General features: G+C 39.8%; 1 protein-coding gene across 9 annotated transcripts; it reads right to left on the bottom strand.

The window, feature by feature from the left end:
- On the bottom strand, positions 1–24,589 carry trip12 (thyroid hormone receptor interactor 12). Of its 9 annotated transcripts, none has more exons than XM_044119053.1 (43): positions 24,481–24,589; positions 21,566–21,712; positions 21,047–21,172; positions 20,104–20,891; positions 16,060–16,165; positions 15,157–15,293; positions 14,891–14,974; positions 14,702–14,797; positions 14,484–14,635; positions 14,277–14,312; positions 14,089–14,184; positions 13,905–13,997; positions 13,643–13,804; positions 12,922–12,990; positions 12,663–12,828; positions 12,309–12,426; positions 11,864–12,020; positions 11,584–11,737; positions 10,845–11,073; positions 10,378–10,496; positions 9,960–10,167; positions 9,689–9,789; positions 9,412–9,586; positions 9,156–9,297; positions 8,751–8,942; positions 8,399–8,550; positions 8,156–8,313; positions 7,900–7,973; positions 7,589–7,788; positions 6,554–6,681; positions 6,294–6,341; positions 5,611–5,762; positions 5,326–5,468; positions 5,080–5,236; positions 4,313–4,411; positions 4,100–4,214; positions 3,748–3,902; positions 3,427–3,591; positions 3,077–3,241; positions 2,862–2,975; positions 2,357–2,451; positions 1,603–1,706; positions 1–1,516 (listed from the first exon to the last, which is right to left on the bottom strand). In XM_044119053.1, the coding sequence occupies exons 2-43, from the start codon at positions 21,661–21,663 to the stop codon at positions 1,320–1,322; spliced, it is 6,225 nt and encodes a 2,074-aa protein (XP_043974988.1). In that variant the 5' UTR covers positions 21,664–21,712; positions 24,481–24,589; the 3' UTR covers positions 1–1,319. The 9 variants fall into 9 exon arrangements, with proteins under 9 accessions (XP_043974988.1, XP_043974985.1, XP_043974986.1 ...); XM_044119050.1 differs by having other exon boundaries at positions 9,412–9,598; XM_044119051.1 differs by lacking the exon at positions 24,481–24,589 and adding an exon at positions 24,023–24,276 and having other exon boundaries at positions 9,412–9,598.
- Positions 24,590–24,810: the final 221 nt, after the last annotated feature.

Below are 24,810 nucleotides of genomic sequence, written 5' to 3' on the forward strand. Positions count from 1 at the left end.
TGAGTCAAACAGTTACTTTATTTATGTTCAGGTAAAAACATGAACCTGATGCAAGTAAATTATTGCAGATCTTAGAAACCAGCACATGAACGATTGGGCCAGGAGAGCATACAGTGGCGCCCTCCCCTGGCCACAGACTGCAAGTGCACACCACGGTTTGTTCCAAGCCAGCAGTGCAAAGAAAAAAAAATTAAAAAAATCAACTACAGCAAGAAAAAAAAAAAAAAAGACAATATAGAAAATAAAAAAAAAGAAGAAAGGTAAAGCAGACATTCCCACCTCAAACATGGTGTGAAACTGCATATATACTTTATTCCATAAATGAACTTGAAATGCTATCTGGCCAAGAAACGATAAAATGAGACCAGCCAATTATTTTTGTGCCCAGCTACATTTTATGTGTTGAGGGTTGCTCAGAGATTGGTCTACTAATGTCACCCTACACGTCCAGTAGGGCCAAACATAAAGACACTAACTATCAAAATAAGAGCAAAACAAATTTACCTGGTCAACACATAGGTTACAACTCTTCATTTAAGCTGAAGCTCTCTATAATAAAGGAGGCCAGAACACAGTCCCAACTTGGGCAGATGGTGTTTGGGGGAGAGAAAAATAAGAATAAAAAGATAATATGATCTTATCACTACCTGCATTCAACCAACGGCAACTCTCGTTTTCAACACTGGAAGCAAAGACACACAGAGGGGGAGGAAGCCGAACCAAAATGCAACACACAGACTGGGGGCCGATATAATACAGAACAAAATGCCAACATATGAACCGAGGGGGAGACATGAAAACAAAGAACTATTCTATCAAATGTGTAGAATGAGCAAAGTCTGCAAATTTGTCTGTACAAATGATCTTTGGAGCTAAAGTAAACCTAGCCTGCTCAATGAAATCGCCCTCCCCTTCCTTCCCCCAACACCCAGTACGCCGTCTGCCACTCTGGAGAGGAGACATCCCTTTTTTTTTTTTTTTTTTTAATATCACATAGCAATGCAATTTAGAATGTCACCCAGATGTTTTCATCTTTTTAACACTACTGATATAGGTTTTATTCTCTCTTTTTATATCTTATGTTCTGAGTCATGGAAACACTTCCACTTTTTTGTTTTAATAATTTTTTTTCCTTTTTTCGGAGAGACAAGGGGCAGCAAATATATATTTAAAGTCTTAACTTTTTCTGCAAGCTGCTTTCTTTAACAACAAGGCTATCCCCGTAGCCTCCGTGTGTGAGATTACAAAACAAAACTTAAGGAAGTAATGATTTTTTATCAGTTGCTGAAGAAGGCATTTGTATTTGAGAGGTGGCGAGATCAGGAAAGGTGGAACGACTGCTGGCCCTCGCGAGCAGCAATCAACAGTTTTTCTCGCATGACCTCTATGCTGGAGTAGTCAGGCAGCTTCAGGTAGTTGACGCAGGTCATGACTGAGGGCAGGAAGTCGTCGGGGTTCTCCGTCGACTCGAATGTCTTCCTCACAATTGTCAGAGGGGGGTTGAGGCTCCGGAAACCTGCCGATGACGACATGCACGTTAGAGTCAGGAAAATTACAGCGCGGGCTTGTTTAGCGGATACATTATTATTATTATTTATTCACCTCCGACAGGCAGCCTCGGGCTTCCAGTAACAAACTGGAGAAAGAGCCGCTGCTGCTCGGCATCGAAGCTGCTCAACACCTCGAACAGGAACCGGATGGCCCGGCTGTAACAAGAACAGAGAATGTGAACATCGACGACGAAGAGAGTTATACATACGTCTCCCTAAACTGTAGCTTAAATCGGGTGAAATGTGATGTTGCACTGAATAACATCAGACTGATGGTGTATTCATATCCAATCAACTTTTCCAAAGTCTATCACAGTGAAAACTTGCACAGTGGTATGTATGGCCCTCTTCCTAATTTCCTTTTTTTTTTTTTTGCATGTCTGACATTTATATGTTTCGGAAAATCTAACCAATTTAAATACTTGTCAGACAGCACAAGTCAACACAAAATGCAGTTTTTAAATGAAGTCCAAATGTCCTTCAATGCAGAAGTCTGATACACATAATACAAATATACAAATAATCAGAAATCAGGAAGGTGGCAAAAAATATTTCACACCTCTAGTTTACTGTACGTTTGTTGTTCTAAAACAAAGTGCATAATTGTGAAGCGGAAAGACAGAAAGAGAACTTAGTACAGATTGAACAATATGCTTTAATCTAAGCATATTTGACTCCATTGTAGCTCTTGCTGCATGTTTTGGGCTAGTAAAGCTGAAATGCACAAACACTTAATAATGTAAAGCCAAATTAATGAGCTGAGCTGAACGGAGCTGTAATCAAACTGCGTCATAAATTAATCCTACCTGTCATGCGTGTAGCCGTGGTCCGGTCGACAGCACTCCATCAGCGTCTTCACATCCCATGTCTCTGATTTACTGCCGCACAGCAACTGGTCCAGCTAAAACAAATATGGACAAAAATTTTTAAAAAATGCAATTTTAGATGGAATTTTTTTTTCCTATTATTGAACAAAAGGACAAATTCATTTATTGAACAGTTCTCACAAGGGAAAAAAAAAAAACTTGCAACATTTAGCAATATATGTACACTGCATTTTGTAACCAGTGGGAAAACGTCACTTGTTTGTTTCTGAAGCACCAACTATATCAGGTAACACTTATAACAAAATAAGGGTTTTTTAAAATATATCTCACCTTCGCAACTAAGACGGCACAAAACTTTGGGATATCATTTCAAGTCACTTTTTCCCTCTAATAAAGCCGACTTAAATATCCTCAAACAAACATTGTTTAGAGGACAGAAAATTTTAATAAATCAAAAGAAGTGGGAGATGGTGACGTTTCTTACCTCTTCAGGGTAGAAATACTGCAGGTGATGCAAAGGGAAGACTGACTCAAACCCTTCCCTGAATGAGTCAAACTGTCTTGATACTCCTTCATTTAAGGTCCAGTACACCACCAACTAAAACGATGCAAAACTCAAAGTAAGAATAAAATCATAAACCACAAGAGAACAAAAAAATAAATAAATAAATAAAACCGTGAGACACAGCAGTGCCGTACCCTGAGGTACTCCTCCAGGTTGTAGATTGTGACTGGCACGTCTTTTCCGCCCTTTTTCAGCTCAATGTTTGGGAAGCCAGGAAGAGTGAAGTCCAAGCCCAGGTCCTCCACCGAGCAGCCGTTCATGTTCAGGCTCTCTAGGGCCTGCTGGAGGGTTTCTCTGGTCTGGACACACAAACGCAGACAAACTCTTGTAAACGTGTTTAAAAGGAAGAGGGGAAAAAAAACAAAACATACGAGTTCATGTGAATGTGAGGCTATGTTGAGTGGTTTTTATGAATCTGGAAAGACGGCGCACAGGATCCCAACGTTCCTTTGCAGAGTAACAAACTAACAAACAGGACATTTACCTGTGATCGGTCCTGTTCCAACCTCTTCTTCTGACGGATGATATCCTCCAGGTGCTGGATGGACTTGGCCACACTCGGATCAATGTTCATCAAGTCGTGAGAGCTTATAGACGTCTCGTGTCGCAGCATCCACTTATAAAACGGAAGCCCCAACGGCAGATCCAGCTACAGTAAGGAACATTTGTGAAACGGTTCAGGGACGCTCATTTAGACAAAAACTTGAGATGTGAAACATGAAGCAAGTTTGCTAACAAGTCTACATGCACTCTAGGAGTTCAAAGACTGATTCTACAGCCTAAGATAGAAAACAGAGTTTAGTACCAGTCTAAAGTCCATAATTGCTTTGGCCATCAACTTTCCTAAGAAACGGAACTTCATTTTAATTTTGGCTATGTGTGCTGGTTTTGTTGTTCTGCCAAAGGGAACAGCAAACAGTCCTCTGGAGTTGAACATGTACTTGGTGCCCTCTTGGTTTCCTGAGGAGAAACATGGACAAAGACAGGCACTGTTACCATAGAGACCAATAACTAAAAGTACCAGATATTATTCTTTTAATCAACTGCAACTTTTTTTTTTACTTTCTAATCTGATAAACTTTGGCACTTTGCTCGGTAACAGGATCACATATCTGATGTCTGTTAAGAAAAAGTGAAATGCTCCAGAGGGTTAGCACCTTTAGGATTGGCCAGAGTAATCTCTTCGCCTCTCCAAAGACCAAGATCCGCTCTCTGAAGCTCCTGAGACACCAGAGCGTAGAACTCCTGCGTGGGACCGAGCCCCGTGCCCACCTGGAACAAAATGTCACCTCAGTTCTGCTTCAAGGAGATACAAGACGGGACACATGTTCCAGCTAACAGAGGGGAAAAAAAAAAAAGAAGTAAAATACCTCATTCTCATACTGAATCTCCAGCATTGCCCTGGAGCTGCCGAGGTCCTGCATCACAGACTCTGCCTGTTTTAATAGATCCTCACGGTTTATAGTTCTCTGGAATGAAACACAAAAGTAAATGACCCAAAAAAAAATAAATAAATAAACTACAAGAGGACTGATATTACAGAAATTTGAACAGTTTGATGTAATGGCACATTTTCTGTGTCGAGGTGCACCGACAGGATGATGGATGATAAATGGCTGGTCTGATCATTTAGAAAGAGTTAGGGCTCTCTCTACCAAAGACCACCCACCACAAATATCAAGGAAGGTCAGAAATGTTCTCTGAAAGTCACGCAGTGTAACTGCTGCTGAGAGCGTCGTCTGACTTTTGTCCTGTTTTATCAAGTAAACCGTCTGCTTTCATGCTCTATTCAGGATTCAACTAATAACGGCGTTGACAGTCAGGCTGATCATGTCTAGTTACCCACTGCGAAATGTTTTGGTTAAACCCAATGCAGTTTCAAAGATTTTACAGGATTTGGAGGCAGTTGTTTTGAATTCAATTACAAGAATACATCATTTATGCATCAATGGATGGGTCCCAAATCTTTGATTAAACTTGAACATGCATCATAGTGCATCATGTGGATGGAAGATTTGATCAGATTTATTGGTGTTTGATCATTAATCGCTGATTATAGAGGATCAAGTGAAATTTAGGATTTCTCCTCTCTGATCGACGCATCTCTAGGTTACTGGTTCAGTGATGCAAACCGCACCTTTTTCCTGTCTAGACGTGGTGCGACTCTGCTGTCCTGAGAATCTGACTGGTTGATCTCGGGGTTTGTGTCCAGCAGGCGCTGCATGGCTCTGTCTCGATCGAAGGCGGTTACATAAAACAACATCTGCCGAGTGTCGAAGGGGAAGAAGAAGGGGCTGTAGAGGCGGAGAGAACAAGAGGCGACGAGAACAAATTGTTACTTCATACTGTCACATCGCTGTGCTCAGCACCGAGAAGCACATACCAGGTCTTTCCCAGCTCGATAAGCCAGGTGGGGATGTTCCCCGTCATGATGACCAGTGGGTCTTGTAGCTGACGATTGGCTTTGGCAGTCAGTTTACTATTAATGAACTCAGAGGTTGGAATAATTTCCTTACACGCAGCATTCTAAAAACAAGGAATCATACATGTAGTCATTTATACATCAACTTATACTAAATTACTCAATTTCGCCACAGTTCCTTTGAGGATCTACAATAATAGAGGCTTCCTAAACATTTATTGTCCCGGCTGATGGAAGGTGACCTACATCATACAAGTAGAACCAGAATCGACTGATGGAGTGAAGGATCCTCAGCAGCAGGGTGACCTCTAAAGAGGGGTCGTCAAAGGTTATGCTCTCTGGTGGCTCTGTAGTGAGGTATGTTTCCAAAGGATTGGCGACGCTGGGACATACGCCATCTGAGACGACAAAAGAATGGGACTCAAGCCGGCTCTTCAGGTTCTGATAAAGTTATTTGGTAATTTTATCACACATTACCAAGAACATTCTTAAGTCAAAACAATACACACACACACACACACACACAAGGTAAATGATAAAATGCACCGTCAATCTGCCATTTAGCAACACCAGCAATATTGCTACTTTGTAATAGGGATGCAAACAGTTACCATTTTGGAAGCCAATAATATTTTACAAATAAGTCAATGATTATTTTTACTCATTTCAGATTTTTGGGGGTTCACTTTCTGCTTCAAGAATTTGTATCTGTCCAACTCCACTTACAAGTCTCCACACTTGTGAATTTCCCCCTTTGACCTCTGCATCATTGTCATTTCACAGTAATGAGCTGACCCATGAATGGAATGATCGTCAGATCAGTTACAAAACAAGAAATTACTAAGGGTACGTTATATCTGAACTGGAACTGCTGTGCATAAAATTAAGTCTCCACGGTGATCCTGGTGCCTTAGTTTAATTTAACATACCCGGCCACGCGTTGTCACAAAGCTCTGTATTGCTTTTGCTTTGGATGCCTACCATAGAAGAAAAAGTTTTGCTATTAGATATCTGCATGTACCTTTCTTTAGAACAACTTCTTGTTGTGCTTTACAATTATAAAAACACTGAAATACTTCAATGTAACTTGCCAACAATAAAATTACATTAACCAAGCATCACTGCCTAGCAAGCACTACTGAAACTACCAATACGAAACTGTAGAAGTGAGGATATATTTCAGCCTCACCATGCCACAGCTCATCCTGTTTCTTGGCGTTGCGCGGTGAGGTTTTAGTGGGAGCAGTCTGGGCTCTGCCTCGCTTTCCACCCACCGAGTCCTTACTGCCTTCCTCGTCTTCTCTCACAGGCTTATACCTGTCAAAGGACAAAAGGAAACATTTGGTCACTAAAGGCTTTGCTGAAGACACTTCTAGGATCTCACTTATTTTAAACACAACCTGAAAATTTACAATAAAAGCTCATAGATGAGCTCGAGTTATACTCTTGTAGAGTCAGGAAACGTAAGAAATCAACTTCTACTAGTTTGCAGGTGTTCATTTCTTGTTTCCAGAAAACTTCATCAGAACATCATATTATAATTTTTTTATTTTTTACTTGAATTTTGACTTTGAAAGTTTAATTTTTGTAAAAAAATCTGTTTCCCCCCCATTTCTTTAAATATCATTTTAATATCACTTTTTGATCCAACCACAAAAACTTCAGAGTTCAAAACTGTAGCCATAAAAAATTTCAATTTCAAAAGATGAGTAGTTTTGATTATTGTTGTTTATATACATATATATATATATATATATATATATATATAAAACATGAAAACACCATGTGCTGAAAGCTGGCATGTAATTTGGTAGTGTGACAAAAAAAAGAAGCAATTGTCCTGGTTTTTTTGGCATATGGACAAACTTAAATCAAACCAGCATTATGTAGAGAAATCTGATCTGAGTCATGTGATTACTTGTGATGACTCATGCAATAAAATTCCCAAAACGTTGGGAATGAATGACTATATTTATCAGTAACATAAAAACCAACATTATAAAAATGAAACAGCCTTTTGTTTTTCAGAAAATCAAATGTATATTAAAAATAACTGATGAAAAACAAACAAAAAAAATTTCTTAAATTTCAAACTATTTCCTGCTCAGCTTCCATTTTTCATACCTATGCAGGCTTGGAAAATTACATAAAGATCTACAATGAGAAGGAACTCCATGTATTCCTGCAAGTTACTGGAATTCAGGAAAAGCAAACCATGTTTTACCATATTGTGTGCGTTTTGGTCCAGATTCCAGCCCTCCCCAGTGGATTTGCTTCGTCATCCGTCGACTCCCGCTCTTCTTCTGCCTGAAGACTGTATTGCCGGACAGCCTGGTACACCGTCATGTTGTATGGCAGCAGGTGGTCACCAATGTAGAACTGTAGTCTGTGACGCACGCTGCCAGAATTTAGGAACTGTGCCGCCTGAGTGGAAAACAATTGTTCAAGAGTTAACAGCAGATGTGGTTAAAGGAAAATTCAGAAGAGTAAAACCAAAAAAATAGCTTCTTTACAAAGCAAAAAGTAATAAAATACCAATGATTCGTCTATTTCATCATCTGAACCGTCATCGTCGCTGTCCTCATCTTCTTCCCTGATTCTACCATAACCTGAAGAAGAAAAAGGAAAAGAGAGGAAAAAAAAATAAAATAAAATAAAATTTAAAATGCAAATGAGCCATCAGATTGAAACATACACATCCCTAGAAGACTCTGTTCTTCTTTAGTATTTCAGTTACATGAAGCTGTCTAAAAACTCCAAGGACAAAAAAGGAAAAAGAAACAGCTCTCACCTCTGACCACCAGATATCTCTCGATCGCTTGCACCAGGGCCAGTGGGTCGATCTTCACAGGGCCGCCTTTCCACTGTTTAACATTAGTGCAGTCTGGGTGCCTTTGCAGCTGACACTTGAGCTGATGTGTGTTGAAGAACTTCAGCGCCTGAGATCCCCTGATGAATCAAATATATCTGATTTAATAAAGCAGACCAGACAAAGCAAATTCTCCCTCTTGAGACCAGATATTTGCACACAGACCTGCTGCCGTTGCCATTGCCACTGGGGAAGTCGTGCACCTTGACTGGGAACTGCTCCATTTGGCTCAGACAGCTGTTCATCTTGTGTACGAGTGCCATGTACGCCGAATTATTTGTGGGATCCAGACGACCAACAGGCTCAATACCCGGCAGCTGTAAAGCAAAGAAAACATGATAAAACATACAGACGGAGCATGAGAGCAAACATGACGCAGATCACAAACCCTCCAATGTCTATTCACAGCGCCCACCTTCTTCAAATACTATTTAGAACAAATTTAGGAGAGGAAACCAGTCATCGTACATAAAATGAATAACATCTAGATTTTGGAATGAGCCTATAGTCTTCTCACCGGACAACCAGCGAAGATGTTGAGGAACCTCTTGAGCCGCACGTCACGACTGAGCAGGTCTCTGTCCGCGTTGGAGGTAAGATAGATCAGAAGCTGCTTCACCAGACCGCTGTGCTGGATCTCAAACGATGACACGTCAGATTCTGACACGATGTTGGAGATTTCCACCAGGCACTCCAACCCACCATCCACCTGGAAAACGTTTCATTCTTGGTGTGAAATATTAAATATGTTCTCTAGACCAGCGATGTTTACAAGTCATCTAATCAAATTTTTAAAACCCTTTCCATCAGAATATCCAAGACATCAATTTATGTCCCAGGCATTTTTTATCCGTTGCCCATTTGTTACTTTCTGGTTCTTGTTCAACAGTGTGCATGTTTTCACAAAGAGTGGATGTCGTACCTGCAGGTTCAGCTGCTCGGTGGCCGTGCAAAGTCTCTGGAGAACATTCAGAGCGGGGTTGCTGCCGTCCACATTCTCAGCGTTGAAGTAGCGCTCCACAAACTTACTTGCCTGCTCTTTAATCCAGGCTTTAATTTTCTCTCTACAAAGTAAAAAGAATTAAAGCAAAACTATAAAATCAAGAAAAAACTTTGAGCGAATACATCAACTAATGAGATCAATCCGAATAAAAATTTCCATTAAGTCATCAAAGTACCTGTTATTTGAAATAGAGTCTTTGGGAGGCGCTCTTGCCAGGCCGCTTACTCCGGCTGTGCGTGATGGCTCAGAGTTGGCATTGTTAGTTTGAGCTCCCAGCTTCCCCCAGGTCTTAGGATTGAGGCTGGCCAAGAATGACGACTTGGGTGACTGAGTACTGGTGGGGCTCTTGGCTGCGAAGAAGACTGGCAGTTATGCAAATATCATCAAATGTGCTTTCCTTTCCAAAGGTTGAGCTTTTCAAACACTCCACACAGCAGTGCTTTGACACTTACCCTGATTGTCTACTTTATCATCGTCTCTTGGGGGAGAGTACTTAGGCCTTCTGGGCCCTCTTTTTGGAAGGCGTTTTCTCTTTAGGACATCACTTAACCGCCTTAGTAAGAAATAAGAGAAGGAGGCTTAAAATAACCATTTAATTTAAAAATTTGCACAGCTTAATGCCAAGACATTTATCTCCAATTTGGCACAGAAGCCAGATTCCCTTCAAGTCCTTTTAATTCCCGGTAGATTCACTAAGAGTGTGTGGTGAGTGTTTAGCCTCACCCCTGGGGACTGAGGTCCAGTGAGTCATCCATGCTGTGCTGAAAGCTGGGGGACCCCAGGTCAGGAGTTGCAATGTTAGCCGACGTCGTGGATACACTGGTGATTGTTGTGGTACAGAGACTGGCAGTACCACTGGAGCAGGCCTTTGGGGGACTAGTGACAAGAAAGCTCTCAGACTCTGCAAGGTTCTTTACTTGATGCATTACACCTGGAAGAACAAAGATAAACGGTGTCATAAAAACACCCACATAAATATAACAAAACAAACTGCTTTTTAATTCTAAAAAACAAAATGAAAGCGGTCTGAAATATTCATTATGTCATCTGCACAGGAGTTCAGTGATTTCTACTGTTTACTTAAAAACCATTTATTCAAAAATTAATTTTCAGTTCTAAGTCCATAAGTTTGTGCACAAACCTTCTCTTCTAAAATAGACACTGAAGATATCAGGCAGCTTCTGCATGAGGATATCTGCCATCTGCAGAGATCCAACCACAATCTTCAGGTCCTGGCTGGACAGCATGGAGGCAATGTGACTGCAGAAGGAAACAAGTTAGATTACTATCAGTTCGAAACTGTCAATTGTTTGTTGTTTTGTTAGATTAGAAAGTTTCAGTAAAACTTTCTAATCCTTCTTTATCATCCACTCAATTTATTTATATAGAGACAATTCACAGCATTTCATCTCAAGGCACTTTACCAAAAAAGTCATTTTAAAGCATCCAATCCAAGTGATCCTAATTATTTATTATTCAAACCAATTAAAAAAAAAAAAAAGTTTTCCAAGGAAACCAGTAGAGTTACTGAATTGCAGCATTCACTCCTCCTGGACGTTTATGTAGAGACAGTAGATGATCGCTTGCATCGTGTTGCTGAGTAGTTACCTGGACACAGCATGGTTCCTCAGCACATCCTTCAGCAGCTCGGCGTCAGCGAAGTAGATGATCCTGAGGATGGCTCTAAGGCACTTGTGTCGGACAGCAGGGCCAGCTGATGAGCTGTAGACCTCATACAAGACCCCAAACAGTGTTTTAATAAAGCACTTCGCCAGCTCAGGGTCCTCCTTCATCAACTGGGCTCTTGCATCTTCCCGACGAACTTCTTGGTGACTCCCTAAGTTTTTGGGGGGGTTTTAATGACAAGATGAATCATGTTAGGTCAGAATGTTTTGCCTCCATCAAGCAAGGTCATCACAGAGTCCCTGCCTCCTGGTCAAGGATGTGCTTCAGATTTACTGCAGGAAAAAGGCACTGAACACTGAGACACAAATCCATCAGGTAAAGAGCACTGCCACGTTAGAAGCAGAACCACTAGTGTTTAAATGAAGAGGTTATGCACTTTACATTACTGCTCTTCATAATTTCTGTAATAAATTGACGGTGTTCAATTTTCTGTGTTTTAATTTGTTGAATATCTAAAAGAACCTATGTTTTACTTTGTTATATACATTTAAATGTCAGCATATTATAGATATACTAGATGCATTTTTACACACATGATGCTTTGAGAGTTCTTTGCCCATTAAAGCCATCAATTAATGAGCATACAAAATATCTTGTGTTTCTCATAATCTAATAAAATCCTCAGTAAAACAAATCTAGGAAAAAAAACAAATGTTAGAACCTGTGTTAGGATTGGCAAGAGGATTAGGCTTCCTCTGGATACCACGCGCTGTTCCTGTGTCTTCATTTATCTGCTGCATAGAGTTGAAGTCAATTGTGTATACACGGCCCAGAGTCGACAAGCTGATCTCATCTTCTCCGTTCTGGTGGGCCGTCTGAGGACAAGACAAATAATCAGCATCACAGACAGATGAGCCTCACATTGTTGGGCAGGCAAATATCCACTGATACTGCAACTCTGTCAGGAACCGCAGAGTTTAAAGGGCTTTTTTTTTTTTCACCTCAATGATGCGGCTGTCGATGCGGTTGTAAGGATGCCACAAGCCCCGGTCATCCCTCCACTGCCAGATTGCACCTTCGGTTGTTTGAGCGCTGCCTTTCTTCAGCATAGCATCAACTGCAAAGATGCCCTCTCTGGGGAGGCAGGGCATCAGTTCACTGGATGGGAATATGAAAAAAGGAAACATTTTAGCTTGTTCTGCTCCGCAGTGATTGTGGCTGCAGAAGCCTACTAAAAAAATATATGCATTTTAAACTCAGCAAGAAGGAAAATTAACATGTGTTGATATATTAAATAGATGGGTCTTGTAAGGTTTGCAGCAATAACAAATAAAATATTCTAAAAAATTTTTTATTCAATTTACAGTTAATTTAATCAATTGCTTTATTGCATGCAATTCCCTGTATTTAAAGGATTAGCACCATCACATACAACAAAAACATTACCAAATGAGGGAGGTGAGTTCATAGAGTTCCTGGGGGCTTCGAGGTACGAGCTCAATTTGTTCCTGGCAGCTTCCATTTGACGCACCGCACAAGAGGAAACGCAGAGTTTCTGCTATGTCTATTCAGAAGGACAGACACATATTCTTGTTTTAAACTCTCGTTTGTAGTTTATTTTCACACACACATCAAGCTAAACACTGAATTCATGCCAACCTACCACAAAAGTAAAATTCTACAATTATTTAAGACTGTTTAGATTTGAGACATGAAAACAGATCCAACTGTTATGCTGCTGTAGGCTAATGGCTTAGTGAGAAAACAAATGAAAGCAATAACACCCGCTGAGTTACTCACTTTGTTTCATAAGCTGGACTGCCAGACTTGGGCAGTTGGAGCACATCAGGGAGAGCATGCGCACAACCATAATAAACATCCCCGAGCTGAGAACGGGAGGCGTCACAACTAGCAACTGCTGGATGTTGGTCAACAGGTCCCTCGATGCCACCTGCTGCAGCAGGTTCTGCCAAATAAAATAGAGGGAGAAAAACAACAAACTGTTAACCAAAAACATCAGACACAACAAACCAGTTTCAGAAACACTCCAAGTACAGACCTCTTCGTGTTGAAAGTTGTCCACCAGTCTGGCAAAACAGAGACAAGTGCTTTCAACGGACTTCTTATCCTGAAAGACAAAGGAAACATTATACTTTACTGAAAGCTCTTTCTGAGTATTATTTTAAGCACCAGCCAAGTGATAATGTGAAAGTTGAAATGTGAAATATTAAAGTGTAAAAATAGGATTACATTTATACTCAGTATCTCTGCAGTTTAAATACCTTCTGATTTTTTTTGCCTACAGTATCACAGACTTTGTTGCTGCCAAGAAAATATAGCAAAAGGTCCAAACCTTACTCCACAAATTAAATTTTATTTAATTGCTGCTGCTGTTCTTCTCAGTGCTTTTCTAGCTAGTTACATATACTTGTTTAGATTCCATCTTATTAGATACTGCTACTTTTACCAACAACGTTGTTGCAACTTCTGCATTTAAAGATATTTGTTGAAATCTCAAAAAAATTTAGAAGACCGTCATAGACAAGAGACTTCACACCCAATGAAACCTACACTATTAAATATATTCCAAAATATTTGAGATATTTAAAGGCAAAAACTATTCCAATAAAACATGTCATCCTGTTTCCTTCTATATAATCTTAAGGTATTTAAATATCTAAAGTCAAAATATAAACTTCAAAATCTCAAACTGCATAACAAAATTTACTCCAGGCTCCCAATCACATTGATTATCTTCATCTCGCGCTGATCACACGCACCTGATGTGTAAGTCTCTGAGTCAACAGCGAGAGCGAATCATCAACAAAGTGAAACTCGTCTGGAGTAATGCTCTGGCAGCAGTTCGCTGCTATGGCCAACGCATTCCTCTGGGCATTGATGCTGAAGAACTCCAGGTAGAGGAGGCAGTGAGCCAGGCCCCTCTGAGAGGGAAAACATGTTTGTAACAGATTAGAGTAATGCTAGAGAAAAAACTAATTTGGAAATAAATAGGGTAAAAAGTAAAGTGCGGGCAATACGTACAGCCTGTAAAATTGCTTTGCTGTGTCGCCTTGACAACATTTCCAAGGCTGTGAGGGCTTGTTCTGCTACGTCTATGAACTGGATCACCTGAAGCTGCAAACAAGGGAGAGAAAAACTATTAGCTTTTAAAACATTAAAATACAAAAAAAACAGAGGAGTGACTACAGGAGTGTAATGCATTTACTTTCTCCAGGAAGACAGGAATAGCGTCAACCACGACAGCAGAAGAACGAGGAAGTGCCTCCATCATGTAAGTGAGCGCACGCGACGCATGATTCATCTTTGTGCAAAAAGCAACACCAAAAAAGTCAGTTTTTACAGAAAAACAACAAACTAACTTCACTTGCAATCAAACAACTCAATCATACTTACAATTTCAAAATTATGCTCCATCTGTAACAGTGTAATCTGTAAAAGAAAGTAGAAGATTCGTGGCTTCAATAAACTGTCAGTAGATCCATAATACTTGCCAAAATAAAAAATTTAATAACTACAATACAGAATTTTTCCTTAGAAAAATAAAAACAATCAGTCTACTCTTGTCACCATCATCCAGCTTGAAAAGTCAATGGGAATTACCAAAGCAGGCACCACACTCTTGACAGGAAATCCACCAAGAGTTTCCTCATTGCCCATCACCAGCAGCTGGCACATCTCAATGGCAGCTTGGAGCTGTTGAGACTCGTCCCCTGTGGCCTGAAGGCCCTGCAGCAGCTGCTGGGCCTTGGAACCTAAAACAAAAGATTTGGTTGGTAAAATTGATGGAACCTTGCTGGTTGTAGGGAGATTGTACTCACTGGCTCCACTGCCTATGGTCCTGTGAAACAGCTGCGACATGCGGGGCCCCAGTGGTCCAAAAAGATGTGGTGGGAGACCTCTGGCTTCCAGAAGCGCTGTGGTGAGCAGGAATCATCAATGTACATGGAATGAGGATGTTTATCTGCTTTTATTGCCATTACGTGACAAAACCTGTGAGTTTAACAAACCTTGAAGCCTTCCCATTTCTGAATCATCAGACTCACTCTCTCCAGAAGTGGTCATGCCCACTGCTCCGGCAACTGAGCTTGAAGCTGGAAAGAATTACAGCATAAAAACTCATCAATGATGTCTCCTTAAAAGTGGCAGCCTGTTTACAACAACTCTCAGAAATTTGTTTGTGTTCTGTGATCATGTTTTGACTGCCATTTTGCTCTACAAATTGAGTCTAGTCAAAGTCACAAACTAAATCGTGGTTTAGGACAGTAATTTTTACCTGAAGCTCCTTGTGACGCCTCATCAGTGCGAGCAGCTGATGAATTGGCCCCATCTTGGTTGTTGTCGGAGTCAGCCATTTTCTCCTGTCGGCGAGCGTCGGCTGCCCCGCGCTTGCCCAGGCCTGAGCCCCGCCGACTACAACATGAGAAGAAACCAAATTAAAATGTCAGAATAGCAGGGGACGTAGTGCAAACAAAAACACAATATGCTTCCTGAATGATCTGATCTTCCCCAGACAGAACTAAATACAGGAGTGAACACACAAGACCGTTTTTATCAGTGGGGGTGGGGGGGTCTACCAAAATATAAAACATTCTGCCAACTAACAATGTGGTAAGCATCACCAATTAGGCAGCAAGTTACCTGGAACATTGTCAATGGAAGATTAAAGACTCACTGTTTGAAATCCTCATCAGCAGAAAATAAATAAACAAACAAAAAAATAGTATCTACACCAGTCAACATTTTTTCTGATACATCATTTATGTTTCAGCATTTTTGGTGCCAACTGAACCCGCCATGGTCACCATGTTACAAACATATTCCTCCAAAGCTGTACAGGGGGTTTTAGGGGAATCTCTGGCATGTTGACACCTAAAATTTCAGGGAAATGCCGTAAGAATATTCCTGCTGTATCATTCTGAATTATTCTAACATGGCAAATTTTGTTTGTAGGATAACTTGGAAAGAATGTAGAATCCTAAGTTATTTGCCCACGCTGATGCCTAGAATTTAAGCACCATTTTATAGCAAAATCAGGTTAGTATATTACCTTGATAATAAAAAAATCTGTTGTATATCAAACATGACTAAATGAAACAAGTCTTAAAAAACATTTGACTTTGCAATTTAATGCCTTGAAATTGGGTCGTTGAATCAAAGTCATGAAAAGAGTTCCTACCTGGTGCTGGCACAGGAGCCCGTGGTCTTCTGGCGTGTGCTCCGCCGAAAACTGGGGAGCTCTGCTGGAGGAGACTCGCTGCGCTTCTTTGTGGATTTCCTCAAACCTAAGGGAAAACAAAAATGAGCATTAATTGCTTAGATGGATCGTATTCTTATACTAGTCTAAGAATACATTTGATATGATGGGAGCTGTGCATCTCGATGCAAATAGAAAACACTGTTTCCCTTACAATTTAAAGAAACATTTTTAACAATAGTTTATAGATTATCCATGGGGGGAAATATAATAAAACAAATGGGAGTCCCCCCCCCTTTCTGGTTCCATATGAAGTGCTTCAGACAAAGTTAGATGCAGAATACTGTCTCTTATTTTTTTAATACAGCACAGGACCTGTGCTGTCCATTTAGACCCCTATACCACCAGCCAAATGGGTTATTAATAGCAACACGACCATGGCCCTATGACGGAACAACCTTCATGCTAGGTCTGTGACTCATAACTCAGTGGTACAAATCTAAACACTAAAAAGTTTCAGAGCAAATTAATTGCACACAGGATGGTTTTGTACTTTATTTAGGCTTGATATTCAATCTTGTGTTCTTTAGAATTGCTCAATCTAGAATATTTCCAAATTTCAGAAAATCTAAAAGATTTTAAACCAGTTCTACTTTATTAACTACATCTCCATTTAGTCTAGAAGCCAAAACATTTCAATTTGATCCTTATGTTAAACATTTCTTTTGCTCATGCAGTAAAACGTAATAAGTAAAATAATTATAAAGCCCACTCACCATCACATAAGTGTTAAAAAGTGCATTTTAAAATTTAAAGAGTGATTAATTTATTCCGAATGTTATGAAGCTTTTTCCCTTCTGAGAGAAGCAGGTTGTTAGTCCTTCCCTACCCTCAAACATACTTCATGTCAGCTGGTGGGCCAACACGTGAGAGCCAACTTAGGAGGGGTCTCACCATTTGGGTCAAAGCCCATGACACAGAGTCCACTTGAGTTACTTTCCTTTTACTCACTTAGAACAGCCTGAGCCCATGCTAACCTGAGAAGCCTCTGCCTCCTTCTCATTGTACACAATTTTGTTCAGATTAATTATACTTTTATATCCAGGTTGACTTTATTCCTCACTCACATCTAACAATAATAGTGGAAGGAGCTGGAAGAAAGATATAGAGGCTTTACATGGCTCTCCAACAGTACAATGTTAGCAACAAAAAAAATACCTAGAAATAAATCCCTCATTTTGAACAACAGTATTCAGTTACTTTAAAATAATACAACATATTCTGGGTAATGGATCATGTGACCATGACAATAACTGAACTGGCGTGGCTGTCAAGGTATCAGTCGTCTGTCTCAGGACACTACGGTTGATTTAGTTTCAAAAGAAAGGTTGAAGAACAGAAGGAGAAAGGTTAACTTTCTAAAAATAATAATGTGTTCCGGGCTCGCCTCTCCTGAACCAGGTATTTCTGTTATGCACGAAAGAGGAGTGCAGCATTTGTGCTGATTCTGAGGTTTAAATATTCTTAAATCACAGAGAAATGATAAACCATCTTAAGCTTCACCTCAATAAAACTTTAAGGTATTTGAAACACAAAGTTATATTTACCTGACAGTATGGAAGCTTAACCTGTAAAATTTGGTCTGCTGGAGGCAGGGTATCGGTTTAGATTATTGTTTTCCTACTTCGTTTTACCATTTTCCTGTATTTTGACAGAAAATACCCTTTCCAACAAAGATATTTTTGCTTGACAAGCATAAGCATAGCTTCACACAACATGTAATAATCATAAGTTAATTACTTTAGAGACACCTGTAGACTCACTGCAAAGGTTTAGGTGCCTGAAAACAGAGCCTTGAAAAGGCCGCTGTTGCACTGATACAATAAGTCCTTGTGTTAATGGCACATTCCCACCACCTGCTCAGCTTCAAGATACTGAATAGAAGTAATAATTATCTCCAGTTTGCTCCTGGGTTCAGAGCAGTTATAGATCACCTGACATCATTACTAACCTATTCTGTGTGGTGATGCACATATCAGAGGTACACAACCACCACAAACGATGGATTTTATATGACAGGCGAACACAAAGTAAAGCATCATTTTTAAGATTAAAATACACACACATATATATATATATATATATAGACTATGAAAATTATTTAGAAAAAAAATTGTATGGCATGCTTTGTATTTAAACCACTTAACTCTGACATCCTTAAATAAATGTCCAAAGCAATAAAATGTCTTGACTCTGAGTGGCCATTGTTTTGTCTTTTGTGTGTTTTGGATTCCCTTCTGTGTTTCTATCACCTTGCTTTCTGACTGGCTACAAGTTGCAACAAACAGGCTGCAATCTTGTTTGTCCTCAATAAAAGACCATAGACACTGTGATATCAGGCCAAGACAACCTAACATGTTGAATATGGTTAGTTATATGGTTGATAACCTCCCACCATGAAGCTCCACCTTTAGGTCAGGACAAGCAGGACATTTGGGATAAATGTCCTGCCTGTCCACAGGGTCCTTCTTTAAGTACATTTATATTTCTATTGTCTGATTTGGCACTGGTTCCAGCAGTGGAAACACAGGGGGTCAACAGACCATAGCAGACTCTCCAACACAGCTCTGTTACCATGAATGTGAGCCTCAAGTCTGTACTGAGTAAAATGAAGATCCAAGCCTATTGCACAGTTTCAGTGGGTTGTTTATTTTATTGGTTATGTTTCTTCTGACTAAGAAACATTTTGAAGGTGTCCAGCCTTAACCTGAATCTAAGAATATATGGGGGGAGCTAAATGTTAAGGTGATGGTATGGAGGCCTTCCTTCAAACACCAAAGAAATTATCAAAGTATCTATGGAAACAGAAAAGCCCATCATGAATTTTTTTGATGGCTATAATGTTAATAAAGACGCTTATATTCATTATTGAAATCGGTATGAACTGACATGCCATTGGCAATAAGATTTATTTGTTTTAATCAGAAATTACACAGATTTTATGTTACTGTAAGCTTTTTGTTTCAACAAAATACAAATTTAACCTTAAATCCACCAGGGGTATGAATAACATTGTGCTGGACAGTAAATGTAATTAAAAAGCTTCAGCTTCCAAATGAGTCAAAACTCTAAATGTTGTGAAACCAGACTTTTGCTGCTGCTAATTATATTTTTCTTCTTCACTGTAAAAACATTTAGGGTTTTTCATGGAAGAGATACAGTTTTCACTGAGGTTTGCAGCTGTAAAACAGTTTATTTTTTTCCATTAACAGGAAGCCTAGCAGTCAAGAATTATATTACATTTCAATAATCCGCAGCAGAATAATTCTGTTAAACTTCAGAACAAATGGTACATTAACAGTAAAGGGGCAAAACTAATAAAATCTTTTTTTATATATATCTGGTTCTTCTTAAATGTTATTGACTTGTAGTTGATGGCAGCTACGGTTTTAAACAAACATATCCAGAGTCAGAAAACAAGGACTGAAGTCCATTATCACAGTGTGCCAAGTCAGATCATCTAAACATGTCTTGTACAACCTGCTTAATAACCCAAGCCAATGAAGCATGAAGAAAGCATTTAAATGTGTAAAATACAAGTATGTGTAAATACAACATACTAGTCAAAGCGTTTTTTTTGTATGCGAGCGAAATTATTAGTTGCCAGCTGTTTTTTTTAAACATAAAAAAAGCAAAGCAACTGGAATAATAGAGAGTAGGACATTTGTGAAATCTGAGATGGGTCACACTAAGAATACCTTATCTGAATTTACAGTTTAGTCCATATCTGGTTTTGCCTTGTGGTGTCGATGAGCTTTAGCACATTTAATCCAGGGAGCCATTATAAACAGATTGTTTGTAACGTTTGTAACTGAGACTGTGATGGTAGTTTGCACAGAAATCATGGCACATTAATCTACTATCCAGGTCCATAATAATGAACTAATCATCAACCTGCCAATCAAAAAATATTATACATCTACCTCTTGCTATACACGAACACAAATTCATTTTCACACAACTTACTTGCTAGTTTAGCTTGTAGTCCAGATGGCCCAGGTTTGGAGGTCTCAGTTTTGGAAGTTCCAGGTAAGGAAAGTTTGGGTTTTGGCAGGTTTACTTTGGGGTTGAAGCGTGTTGCCCAGTCAAACTTTGAAGAGCTGGCGGTTTTGGCCTGCTCCTTGTCTCGTGTACTGCGACGCGGAGAGGGACTAGATGCTGATCTGGAACGACGAGCTTTTGTCTGATCTTTTCCCTGTTTTAAACGAGCGCCCTGCGTAGCAGCACTGTTGGTGCCTGTGGTAGAGGAAGAAGAAGAGGAGGAGGCAGAGGAGGATGAGTCTGTCACGTTGCTACACCCAGCTTTGGCTGAGGCGGCCGATTTAGACGCCAGCTTGGTTGGTTTTGCAGTTCTGCCTTCGGTACAATTGGGTAGAGACCCAGCGGTGCTACTTAGACCTGGGAAAGAGTCTGATTTTTTCCGTTTCTGGACTGGAGAGGCCAAGCTGGCCGCACTCTTCTTGCTCTGATTTCGACCTGTCGATGCAGGTGCCTCTGAAGAAGCCTGTCTCTTCTTGGACTTAGCTGGGCCTTTCTTGGTCTCTGAGGTATTACTTTTGGGTGGTGGGACTGATTTGGGCTTCTTGGAAGGGGTGGGCCCAAGGACGCTAATTTGGTCAGGAGCGTCGCTTCGTTTAAGCCCTCTGGTGCCCTCACTTTTTGACTGGTGGCCTGGTCGTTCCTGTTCGGATGTTCCCGCAGCCTGCGAGTCGTCTTGCAGCACTAATGAAGCCACTGATAGGTTAAGACCGCTTCTGTAAGGTAGCAAAAAATAAAAGAAAATTATCTTGCAGAATTCTTTAAATCATTATTCCTAAAAGTACAAATGTGTAAAATACAAGTTGCAAGGAAGGATACAATTCAACTGTAGACACATATACACTAAGCACCAAGTAGAAAATAGGGGTACCTTCTTGAGCTGTGCCCTCTGGACTGGCCAGTGGCTGAGCTGGCAGTGGCTTTGGGAGCCTTAGAATTAGGTCTTCTACTTTCAGGTGGGGAATTTGGTTTATGTTTTACCTGCTCTGACTGCAACCTGTAAGGTTGGACATTAAAAGAGCAAGGAACAGTGTGGGTTTCTGGAAAAAGGCCATATAAAAAGAATTTATGAATCCCTAAATTGTCTTAAGACACAAATGCCAATTCTTTTTGTCACCAGCACCTCTGGAGTAACCAGTAAAAAGAAAAAAAAAATGAAAGCCAACATAAGAGTTAACCACATCTGACTAGGAAAAGAAAGCAACATATGTCTCTTTTTGTAAAGGCACATACATAACCATTCACCAATCAGTAAAGTTTCCTACAGTGTTTACAAAAGTGAAAACTCTTCTCAAATAAACATCAGTCTTGCTGATTGGATTAATCCAGAAAAGAAGACGGGGATTTTATTGATCGAGAAAGTATAAAGCAAACATGCAGACAGACTCACCTTCCAGCTGCTGTGTGGTCTTGTGGCTGGGCCGCAGCAGTGTTCCTCTGTGAACGGCGCAGTGACCCCCCTGGATTGGAATTAGGCCGGTTGGACATTGGCACCTCTCTCCTGAAGGGACATACCCTTTCTAGATACTACCATTCACTAAAATAAAAGAAAGCAAGCAGACGTGAGCATATAAAAAAATCATAATGAAAAATAAAAAAAGTGGCAGCATGTTTATAGCATTAGGCTCCCTCTTTGAGGTGATTTCAGATGTCCCATTTCACAAAAGGCACATTGATCAACATTTAGAAACTCCATAAAAAAAAAAACTAAAGAAACATTAATCTAATTAGTGGTCCTGGGATCTGTATTGGCTAATAAACAATCCGCATGTATGCAATCTCAAAACCACAGGTGATATAAACTTTTGATCTATGTCTACAAATGACTTCATTAATTGTATGTAATCTATACATCTTTGATCAAAAAGTTAATTCAATCAAATCAATCTCTTTGAATACAAATGCAATTAACGCATGCTTTTAATAGCTAAGCATTAATTTTACAACCATGCATTAAATCACTGAATCCCCCATGTTTACACTCTTGTTACAGCCTGTGTGTTTTCACAGTTTCTATCAACATATTGTTGATGCCATATAACAAACCAAATTTTCTTTATATCTCTACCTCTGGGGAAAAATGGCTTTGAGGTATTCTTGTGACAAAATATTACCCAGCATTATCAAAACAGCTGAGTAGTTTCCTGAAGTAATACAGGACACATGCATGTCACAATACACATACATTGATCATAAATATTTTTCAATAACTTAAGTTTTATACAGTAATAAAATGGCATAAACATTCCATAATAAATAATATTTATCTGTCTTGAATATTAGAAATAACAAGGACAGTTTACTGTGGAAAAAGGCCAGTTTTAAAAATTATGATAGAAAATTTCAAATTGCAGCAGGAACAATTTGCATATAACCTTAATTCACGAGACAATTGATAAGGCTGAACATGAACATATCCAGGTGGATTGGATATTTGCAAAATAATGCTAACTTACCACCTAAGCACTTTTGGCATACAAAAAAAATTAAGACCAAGAAATAGCAAATTAACTGACGATTTATCCATGATACAATGAATTCTGATGACAAAATACGCCACATTCCCGGAGCTCATAGGGCCACGTTAGGCCTACACTGACAGTACATCCTTGTCTTTGTTATTCGAGCCCTCTGACAACTGGCACGCCACTCGCCAGTAATGTGATTAGATTTACACAGCAAGTGGCTGACATTTTTAATCGCCATCTCGTTTGGTTCGCTTTCACAACATAACCAAGACACCAACCGCGTCCAGTTTAGTACCTATGATTTCCAGAGGCCTGTGTTTCTGACGTAGTTGTTTAGCATCACCGAGCAACGTTAGCATGTTGAGCCAGTCATTCCCTTCCAATCTCATACGTTTTGACAGTAGCGAGTTCACACTGTATGTTCTGCGGTCAAAAGTTACCACCCTAAATACGAAAACCACAATACGAATGGTATCTCAACGAGAATATAAACAGATTTGAAAGCTTAAACAGCTAAAAGCTACGCTGGCTAATTTAGCACTGGTTGCATTGAACTGCGTAGTTTGAGTACCGGTGTGTCAACCTATTTAGACACTCAACCAATAGGTAGGTTTAAACTACTATCTCGTTTGTAAGTTGTTTCGTAAACGAAAAAGGATATGGTCTTAAATAAACTAAAAAGACAGCCTCCCAAAATAAAAATGTAACTACTTGAGATGAGCTAGGCACCGAAAATGGCAGCATCGGATGGACCGACAGTGGTTTGATGTAATAAAGCTGTGGGGCTAGCTAGGTTGGTATTCGGGCTATTATGACACACAAGTATGGCTGACAAGTTTTAAGAAAACGAAAAGAGACGTGATGGCCCAAAATACGTTGGTCCACATTTTATGATGATTGGTAGGGGAATCAATTTCAAAATACACGACTGTCATACAACAAATACAATGACTAATTCTTAGCCTCGGTGTCAACCTAGTTGTTGCGTACAGGCTAGCCAACCTTTACAAATATGAGAACTGAACCGATGTTTTCTTAGCATATAAAAGGCCAAGGGCTCCTCTCACTGCACCAATGTCTGGGGCTTTAGCTAATGCTAGCCTAGAGAAAATAAGTTGTCTAACAAAGTGTAAACAAAACACAGTTTGTCGTTACTGTTGGGCAAACAGAACCAAATATAGCTAAAATCTTAATACCGTGGCTAAACTGACAAGCGTCGAAGCTAGTTAATTATTAGCAAGCTAATATGAGCTTAGCCATGCAACATAGCTTTTTTAATGGCCGTTCAGCAGTAACCTGACAAAATAGGGAAAAAAATAAATTTACAAGTAGCTGGTTGCTATTAAAAATGATAGTTCTCCGGTTTATGAAATACTAACCTTATCAAAACAGAATTAGTCACCGCAGGACAGTCACGTAGGTTACGTTAAGCGACGTTAAATCATCCAAGAGCGTTGTAGCTAACCTTGGCATGCTAATCAATAAGAGCTTTCCTTGTTGTCACTGGCTAGCGCTTTGCCATCTCGACAGAATGGGGTTCAGAAATAAGAGCTTAAATACACCTCACAAACACGTGAGTTCTTGATTAAATACAATAAACTCCAACTCAATTAAGTAGTCACACAACTAAAAGGTAGCACGACCTCGCTAGGTTGCAAAAAAGAAATGGCCACTGATACATTTTAGACACAAAAAACAGGAAAGCAGGAAGGGAGTTCGGGATGACTCTACGACACAGAATCAAAATCCTATTGATAAAAATCGATAATAAATCATTTCTAAAGACTGATGACTGAGATGTCACTGAAAATGTAAATATTTCACATATTGTTGTTACCTATTTGTTCCAGTGTTGTAGTTGTTACAGACTGTGCACTGCTCCTCTTTTCTCTCTCTACCCCTGCTAGCTTCGTATCAGCTGAGCGGCCTACAACTGCAATATACATCCGCGTTATTCATCCGCTGTGGAACTAGATACCCGTGATTTTCGACATCAGCTTACTGCGACTCGACAGAGACGCTTTGCCTACAAACAGAAGTTTTTAGTCTAAAATATTAATACAGCGCTGCTGAAAAAGAAAGAGCTTTATCTGTGAATGTTCAGCTGTGATCAGTTAAACATTGGAGATACTAGCTTGTCACAAATATTAAATATAAATCCGCTGGG

This window comes from Gambusia affinis, linkage group LG06 (assembly GCF_019740435.1).
Source record: "Gambusia affinis linkage group LG06, SWU_Gaff_1.0, whole genome shotgun sequence".
Classification (NCBI taxonomy): Eukaryota; Metazoa; Chordata; class Actinopteri; order Cyprinodontiformes; family Poeciliidae; genus Gambusia; species Gambusia affinis.

Excerpts from the sequence above, each read along its gene's own strand:
- trip12 (XM_044119050.1), bottom strand. The coding sequence starts at position 21,663 with ATGTCCAACCGGCCTAATTCCAATCCAGGGGGGTCACTGCGCCGTTCA. Across the intron at positions 9,298-9,411 it reads GACTCTATTTCAAATAACAG|AGAGAAAATTAAAGCCTGGA; the intron begins GTACTTTGATGA and ends TTTACTTTGTAG. Across the intron at positions 1,517-1,602 it reads CCCGAGGCTGCCTGTCGGAG|GTTTCCGGAGCCTCAACCCC; the intron begins GTGAATAAATAA and ends CGTCATCGGCAG.